Genomic DNA, 9,122 nt, shown 5'->3' with positions numbered 1-9,122 from the left:
CTGAGAGGCAGATACTCATCTAAGCAGGGAAATGGCGCCGCTGCGCAGCTGCGAGGTGAGGCAGAGCCACTCCCCCAGCAGCTATTAGTAAACAGCTTGGAGCTACGGCTAACTCCAGGAGCCAAGTTAGAAAAACCTTTTCCCTATAGTCCTAAAGACTTTTTCACTCCAAAATGCAGCCACAGTATGTCCAAAAGAAAAACATGAGTGCTATCATTTGCATATTGAGAGTCTACAGAGGCTGTTAATCTCCTCACTCAGCATCTTGGATCACTGTTGAAACTTTGAGTTTCATGTCAAATCCACATGAATAAAATTATAGAAACTAGTTTTCTCACTGCATCTTTGATTTATTTTGTCCAGCTGTAGACTGTTAGACTCTGTCCAACTTTTTAACTGCTTTTAATCAGTTTTCAGTTAATCCAAGTCTATGGAACACAAAATGTCACTAAAATCACTGTGTCCTTCTATAATCTTTCAGAAAATCGTAAAAGTGCATTGAATCAGAGCAAATTGTATCGTTTGTCAAATATCGTGATGCATATCGCATCGTGGCCAGAATATCATATATCATATTGTATAATGAGATTATTCTATCGCTACACCCCTACCTTGAAGATGGCCTTGCTTGGCTTTTTGATTAAATACTTTTTACTTTGGGATTTTGACACCTGACAATGAGGTCATTTGTTAGGGTTAGGGTCATTTGATTTGTTGCAGAATCAGTTCTGCAACAAATCAACTTACAGTGCTGTCAGATGATTAAAACACTTAGATTAATTACACTCCAGCTCTGTGATTAATCACTATGCCTAACTTTGTAAGCTTGAATTGTAAAATATGCACGTGCTTATGTTCATGCAGGAGTGGTACTCTGGGCAACTCTCTCCATCTGCTGCACTCCAACTAATTAAATGTAAGAAATCTGATTCCCTCCCCCCCCAGCAGAAAGCAGGCAATTTAGTTGAAGAAAATGTTATATTGTTTCAAACTAAAGCTCTCTGAAGATTCTCAGTTTTTATATTCAGGAAGGCTTAAAGGAAACCATTTTGTTTTAAAAATTAATGTCAATATGTCCCTCTCCATTTAGGCAACCATTGAATTCACTCATCTAACCGAGCAATTGGTGTAATTCGTGCATGTAAAATTTCAAGCATGTTCATGTAGATGAGCACATGCGGGCCTTTTCCTGTCATTCCAAAATTCCCATGTGACGAGTTCATAACACTCTGCTGTGAACTAGGTAACCCTCCACGTGAGAGAGGCTTTTAGGCCCAACTTAGCCTGCCCATTGCCTTCCTGTGCAATTCTTCTTGAAAAAAGTTCTCTCTTCCAGCAGGGTATGGTCTTTCTCTCTTTGACTCTAATTGTCTCCAGTCGATTATTGACCGGGCCAATCAGCGAACAGAAGGAGATGATATTGATTTTCTGCCCTGTATTAGAATTGCAGTCTTCCTGTATTTTTAGCAATGGCATCAGAGGAAGTGAATGAAGCCATTCAGTTGTTGTTGGCTGTGCTTCTAAATATTTAATTAACATTAACAGCTACTATTCTCTTCGCAGTGGAGAATAGTTGTGTGCAGTACGGACAGTTTCCAGTAAGCTTTATAGTGTCGAACTGACGGATTACATTAGCGACTGGGTGAACTTTTAAACCTAAACACAGTCCACGACTCCAGCCAGCAATTGAGAAACGACTATTTCTCAACAGCCGAGAACTCAGATCAGTCCTCCAGTCCTACCATCCTGTAACTTTTAGATACGTCTCTGCTCAAACACACCTGGATCAAATAAACTGCTCGTTTCCAGCCTATCGCTACACCCCACCTCTGCCTATTGCAGAGAGGAATGAATGCTGGTGAGGGAATTCAGACATTTTGGAGCAGAGGTGAATCTAAAAGTTGCAGGATGGTAGCCCTGGCGGACTGGAGTTGGTGACCCCTGACCCAGATCCTCTTTATGAAACAAAGTGTAGCACAAGGGAATGGTTTTTACTAGACTAGGACCAACTAGGTAGTTCGATTAATCTGCATTATGTAATATTTACATGTTAAAATTTTCAGTTAATCACATGCATTAAAGTGTTAACATTGACAGCTCTAATAAAAACTGAGCCTAATTGGGGCCTGCCCATAGCAATGCACAGGGAGAGCAGTCAGTCACTGCCTGCGGTCAGGCAGGTCAGTCACTGCCTCCATGCATTGCATGGCAGGCACCTATTGTTCTACACCCAATAGAATGTCTCTTTATTATAACATCTTCTTCCATTACAGTTAATGCGGCTCGTACCGCTGCGTGCCCACCCACAAAAGTGGTATCAAAACGTGCGGCTGTTCAATTCAGTAGTACAAGAACTTAAAGGAGGTATTGAGGAATTAACACCGGAATTAGTGAAAAGACAGAATATAGAAAGAAAATTGTCTAGACATGAAAAATTAACACTTATAGAAAAATTTAATGAGGAAAGTATTAGGAAAATATGGAGAAATGTAAATAACAAACATTTGACAAACAAACAGAAAGATTTTGCCTGGCAAATCGCCAATCAATGTTTAACTACAAGGGACTTTTTGAATAAAAGAAATTGTACAAGTCCAACATGTCCTAGAAGTAGATGTGGTGACAACGAGACGATAAAACATTTATTTTGGATTTGCCCCATTGCTAAAAGAACATGGGAATTATTGAAACCATGGTTGTGGGAATTAAAACAAGAAGAGATAACCTATGACAAAATTGTTTATGGATTTTTAAAAGAAGAAAGTGGAAAAAGTGAATTGATGTGGTGGATAGTGGTAAATTGTATTAAAGAAGCAATATGGAAGGCTAGAAACATTTATATATCTAAGCAATATAAGATAGGTGAAAATAATGTGATAAAGATTGTGGGTTCTTTAGTGAAGGACTACATGTGGAAAATGAAATTTGGAAAAAAAAGTAATGAGGATATTAGCATATGGAAAGTGCTGGAAAATTTACATAATATTGTTAAGGAGTTTTTGTTGCAAGTCCCTTTCCCCCTTTCCCCCCTCAGCAGGTGATTAGAAATGTCATCAAAGATTGTTTTTGTTGTTTTTTTTGTGTGTAAGTACAAGTCTTACTCACTTTTTTAGAAAGAAGTGATGTATGTTAAAGGGATATTGTAATTTTTGTTACAAAAAAAGGTAAAGTGTTTATTTCTTTGTGAAGAACTAATAAATACTATTGAAAATTGGGGACTCAGTTCATGTATATTCATATGATATATTTGACAATACTTTAAAATATCTATATTAGACTTGCATGGATCTATTTATTAGGACAAATCTAAAACCCTGGGATTAAAGTGATGGGCACACTTTGGCAGGCCCCTTAAAATTTCTGCAGGAATTTTCTAGTTGAACCTCTATTGTTCAATAATCAACATCCAGAATATTTTTATGCTTTCCTTGTTGTTGTTCTGATTAATAAATCTGCACATAACAAACACTATTCTCTTCCAGCAAGAAGGTTTTGGGTTTGAATTCTGACCTGGGGTTTTTGTGCATGGTCGACCATTCATTCCTGGGTTCTCTCTATGTACCTTGGCTTCTTCTCAAAGTTCAAAAACATGACTTTAAAGAAATTTGTAACTTTGAATTGCTCTTAGTTATAAGAGGTATAGTTTACTATAAAGAAGTATAATAAATTTATATTTATTTAAAGTCCAATTCTGGAGAAGATGTATACAAAGCCTTAAGATAAAATATTTTTTTATTACAAAAGCACTGACAAATTCAGGAAAAAAAAATCCTGTGAGGAAGAGGTCAGAGATGAGGATGAATTGGTTGAGGGAGGGTAAGAGAATTCACGTGAGGCTGTTAATTAGCCGCAGTTCAGTAAGTCCACTCAACCAAATCTTCATTTAATTTTAAAAGTATTTAATTTTAATAGGAGTCTCTACAGCACTATTAGAATGTAATATTCTAAGGCAACAGGTGTGCTGTCTTTGAGGACTAGTACAAGTGTCTTCGTAGATATTGGAACAGCACAGTGTGTTTCTCAAAGCTCTGGAATCTTTTCCTTGGTCAAACTGAGGTTAGAGAGCTGCTGGAGAATTTTATAATGTGTATTTATTTCTTTTCACCCAGATTCAAAGCCAGTCGCTGTCCTACCTCAGAGAGTCTGTGGCTCAAACAGTAAAACTTCAAAGAGAACAGGTGATGAAGAGGGTGATGATGACAAGCACCCAAGAAGATTTATGAAAACCAAATGCAGGTTAGTTCTATAATGATCACTTTTACTGTTTCTGCTGTGGAAAGCGTGGACTTGGCAGAATAAAAAAGTTTTGTCTTGGCACTGATCTGATTCTGGGTCAGTGAAAAGACTTGGAATTATGAATAATAGTTGGAATTTGAATTGTTACCCCTCTTGTGTAGGACAGGGGAATTGGTGGTTCCACTTTCAGTCTGCAAGCTTTAACTTAAAAAATATAGTGAGCACTGGAATACACAGGTTTCCTATGATTGACATTTTCTTTAACTTCCTATTTTATTAATTAGTTTATTTTGTAAACAGGTTGCTGTGTATTGTAGACTTCTACCCAACGGGGTTTACCTGGTTAAATAAAGGAAATAAAAAAATATAGAAAAATAAAAATATAACAGGACAACCTGGGCTTCAGTCCAGGTCCATGTGTTCCCGGCTGTGCTGCCCCTTTCAGACAGAACACAGCTGGTGTTCTGTTCAATGATCATACTCTGTCAGAATAGCATACATGCAGTGAGTATACATGCGTGTACATTAAGAAGTCTGCGACATTTAGAGGAGCCATCAGTGCAGCATACGCAACAAGATACAACAAAAACAAGTCAATAAATTGTTTTTAATAACTAGATGGATATACATGCATGGTCGAGGTTTCGAAGTGTATCTCCTGATCACTTGATCTAGCTGCACCTTGATGATGGTCTGACTGGTTAACTGCTATGCCTGGCTGTCATGCAGCTGTTAATACAGTGTATGACTGTTTAACTTTTATGTCATGCATCATGTTGCTGATTAAATAAAAGCATATGGTAATGACAGCATATATTTGTCTGACAGATATGCGTATGACGATCTGTGAGTGTATGCTGATCTGACAGAACACCAGGGAATGTTTTTGCATTAGCAATTCTAGCCCTGTCCACCCCCCCCTGTTAACCCTTAGAGCCATGGTTCCAACCAGGCTGGCCAAACGGGGCTGGTTTGGAGTCAGTTGTTGTTTCACTGGCTGCAGGTGGAACAGAGACCAGTCTTCTTTCAGATCTCTGGGTCAGAGGAGCATTTATTTTGCATTTTAACATGCGTCGTCAAAAATTCCCATCATAATCTATTCTTACCGTGAGTTTTTAAGTGACATATTCAATAGCATTTTATTGTCTTTTAGTTAAAATATTCAACAAGCTGAATAGAGGATCCACATTGTGCCACCAGATTAAGCAGATAAAATATATGTAACTTTTTCCCGCAATGTAAAGAAAAATCATACACTGGCTTTGTTCCTCCCACCTGCATATAAATAATAACATTAAATAAGTGCACCTAAATTATGAGCTATTCATCTGCAGAAGCCTGAAAGTATATAATCTCATAACTTCCTAGTCTGCATCGGTTGTGCATAATTAAATATCTCAGGATTTTGAAGTTGATCTAGAGCAGAGGTTCCCAAACTGTGGGGCACGCCCCCTAAGGGGGGGTGGGGGGGGCATCATGCCATTGCATGGGGTCGCGGGAAGCAGTCTGGATGGAAAAAAAACAAGCAAAAAAAACCAAAACAAAACATGAACGCTGTATGTGCTGGGTTTTTACCTTAGAATGGCCAGCTCAGTAGTGGCTTCTTCACTTCCCATATCTGTGTTCTCTGTCACTTTTATCAGCAGTTAAAACTGTTTAATCCATTACCTGTTTTTCCGAGCCGCCTTTAAATGCAACATAAGCACTACGACACTCGTGCTGGGTTTACACCTGTGCAGCAGTGAAGGGAGACCTGCTGCTGTGCAGAGCTACGCAGGTGTGTTAGAATCATGGCAGCAAAACGCAAATAACTTTTCACAGTTTTCTCCAAACTAACAGACTGAGCTGAGTAAACCTGTTGGATGCAGGTAATGTTAGTTAAAGGATGACTAACTAATATCAATACAGCACCTTAAGCTTGTTAACAAGTAGCTTGTAGGCTACTGGTGTTGTCTATGTTCAGCTACGATTCATTTTGCCCCCAAAAACGTTGATTTCCTTTCCCTCTCAACTCCACCCTGATAGTCTGGAGCCGGGGCTGAGTATAACAGGAATCTTTAAGGTAGGCTAATGTAAAAATATTACATTTCCCGTAATATTTTTACATATTACAGGAAACGTAATATGTTTTCCCGATGTTACGGAAAAACATCCCCAGTGAAACACTTTTTAAAAATAACAAATAAAAAATACAGTAAAAATTAATATCAACTATTTTCACTTCTGTTTAATATAAATTAACTCAGCAGCTAATAGATTAACACAGATCACAGATACATGAATGTAACATTTGTTTATTGAGAATATCAATGCTGCTAAATATGGTTTAATGGTTTCAGCATATATAAATTAAAAGATTTTAAATTGTTTTACATTTAAATGTAAAATTTTATGTAGCTGGAAAGTTTACTTTGTAAAAGTTCAAAGAACAATATTCATAGTTTGTTTTGTTACCAGCTACATTCTGGTCCTATGAGTTTAATCTTTGAGTTTAAGCTCCGTTTGTTCACAAATACAAATTAATAAACTGCAATTATCATTGATTGCTTTTTAGATTGACCAATTAAACTACTCCCCCTCTCCCAGATTTCACTAAATCTAGCACAGAAGCTGTTAGAGCTTCTGTGCTAGATTTCTTGATGTTTTCTTGATGTTTTTAGAATCAAGAAGGGTCCCTAAGTCAAATTCTGCTAAAGGCCTCAAACAGCCTGGGATGATGATTTAAATTCACTGCACTGCGCGCTGGTGTAACTTTCACATCAATAGGATAATATTTGGGGAAAATACATAGGGCATGCAAATATTGGTAGGCTAATAATTTGTTTTGCCAAAAATAGTGTTACAAATATCTTTTACTCTTCAGTCATATTTCAGTCTGTTTTCTCATCAAAATGCGAGAGTGTAGAGCAGGGGTGCCCAATTCGTCGATTGCGACGGTCGATTGCGGAAGGTTTTGAGTCGATCTCGGCTGAACGCCACCAGGACGCTGAGAGCAGCACTTCCTCTTCTGACAGGCTTATCAAAAATATTCACTAAGATCCTAAACGTTTGTAGCTTCATTAAAAAAGAATAATTATAAAAAAAAAAAAATCAATGAGACATGTTAAAATTAATAATCTCAGTAATTATTGTTTGAACAAGGTATTGCGCAATTCAGTGTGTTTCGGTCCCATTAACAAAAAAACAAAAAATAAAAAAAAAGGCGACTCAAAGACCGACTGATGAGCAGAGCAGGAGTTTAAATTAGCTACTCAACCACCGCTGTGTTCATGAGAGGCTTATTAATAATTGAGGAATAAATATGAAGCCTGGAAACGTGATATCGTAACGGACTGAATGTTGTGTTTTTAACATAATCTCTGCTCGGCTTGCGGGCGCAGGCGTTTACCACGGCAACGGGTGTGCTTAAACGACAAAGAGACAGAAAGTAAAAAGGTAGGAGTGGTTTAGAGTTGATCCTCTGTTCGGGTTGTTTTACCTTTGTTTATCTTTGCTGTGGCTCATCACACCTGCTGTAGTTTCTGAACATTCAATAAACGACAAACTTGGACTAATTACCTCGTTCGTATGTGAGTATACGTCACAACAAACATCAAATAGGACAAATATATTTCTTTAAGTTTTAACTAATTCTACAGCAATAATTATATGAAATTAAATTAATTGTATCCCGACTTCCGAAGATTTGCCTTTACCTTTTCTGGGCTCTTTGGTTAGTTTCTCATATTGAGGTCATCAAACCAAATTTCAGATCTACATGACTGACTGACACCTGCTGGTCTCAGGTTTGCAACCAGCTTCTGACTGAGAAACCAGTAACCTGCTCCCAGTGTCAGAATCTCACTGAGGAAGAAACTGCATCAGGTTTTCTGTCACTTTATTATTTCTGCTACAACTGATGCATATTCGCATATAAAATAAGTCAATAGAGTTTAATTTGCATTTTTTATGTCTTTGTATCATGAGGGGCCAGGCCCCTCATGATACAAAGGACTGGCTTTGCTGTGCAAACAGGCCTCAGGGGTCCGAAGACCAGACAAGAATGTCCAAGTAGGTAGGCCTTGTCACGATAACAAATTTTTCTGGACGATAAATTGTCCCAGAAGTTATTGCAATAAGCAATAATATTGTTGGTTTGAGACCATTTTCTAATAATATAATGGCAATAGCATAATAATGAGAGAACACATTCTCAAAAATCAACAAAAATCAAACTATAAATTCAAATGAATATTTAACACTGAGACTGGAAGACATTTGAAATATCGTAAATACAAAATAAATTAATAATGAAGTTCTTCATTTATAGGGCTAGTTGAGACTAAAGCACCAGAGTGGTGGAAAGAGAGAGAAAAGAGAAAAATGATAAATCATGCAAATGGAAATTATTTAGCTTATTTTAATTTATCATGCGATTATTGATTAATTGTGATAGGCCTAGTGGTAAGAATGACTGTAGTATGAGCTGTACTCTAGACCAGTGTTTCCCATTCTTGGTCCTCAAGGCACCACAACCTACATGTTTTAGATGTTACCCTGCTTCAACACCCATTCAGATGATTGCAATTCAGTAAAAGGCCCGTCTTTGGAATAATCTTCATAATTTTGGTCTGACTCAACATGATAAACAAGCAAGATACAATCAAGGACACACACTGGACCTGATTATCAGTAAGGGTGTGAATATTTCCAATGTCTCTGTAATTGATGTTCCTTTGTCTGATCATTTTGCTGTAATCTTTGAAAGCACAATCACCATTGAGCCTCTCAGCAAAACAACTACTGTCACAAAACGTTCTTTCACAGACAGCATAGTAGAAACTTTTATTCTATTACACACTTCCACCTTGCCTTTATGCTGTAACCATGTAGATGGGCTGGTAGAT

The 9,122-nt window shown here is 37.5% G+C and overlaps 1 protein-coding gene across 6 annotated transcripts in view; it reads left to right on the top strand.

Moving 5' to 3' along the window:
* tgs1 (trimethylguanosine synthase 1) overlaps positions 1 to 9,122 on the top strand; it is a 98,343-nt gene that overhangs the window by 48,485 nt on the left and 40,736 nt on the right. For all 6 annotated transcript variants that reach the window (XM_088014915.1, XM_088014912.1, XM_088014917.1 and 3 more), the window contains one exon: positions 4,110 to 4,236. In XM_088014915.1, the coding sequence (XP_087871041.1) occupies positions 4,110 to 4,236 (127 nt within the window). The remainder of the gene's footprint in view (positions 1 to 4,109; positions 4,237 to 9,122) is intronic.

The sequence above is a fragment of the Poecilia mexicana genome, unplaced genomic scaffold (assembly GCF_051168715.1).
Source record: "Poecilia mexicana isolate PSO_F unplaced genomic scaffold, ASM5116871v1 scaffold_17, whole genome shotgun sequence".
Lineage (NCBI taxonomy): Eukaryota > Metazoa > Chordata > Actinopteri > Cyprinodontiformes > Poeciliidae > Poecilia > Poecilia mexicana.
This window is presented reverse-complemented; position numbering and strand designations above follow the sequence as displayed.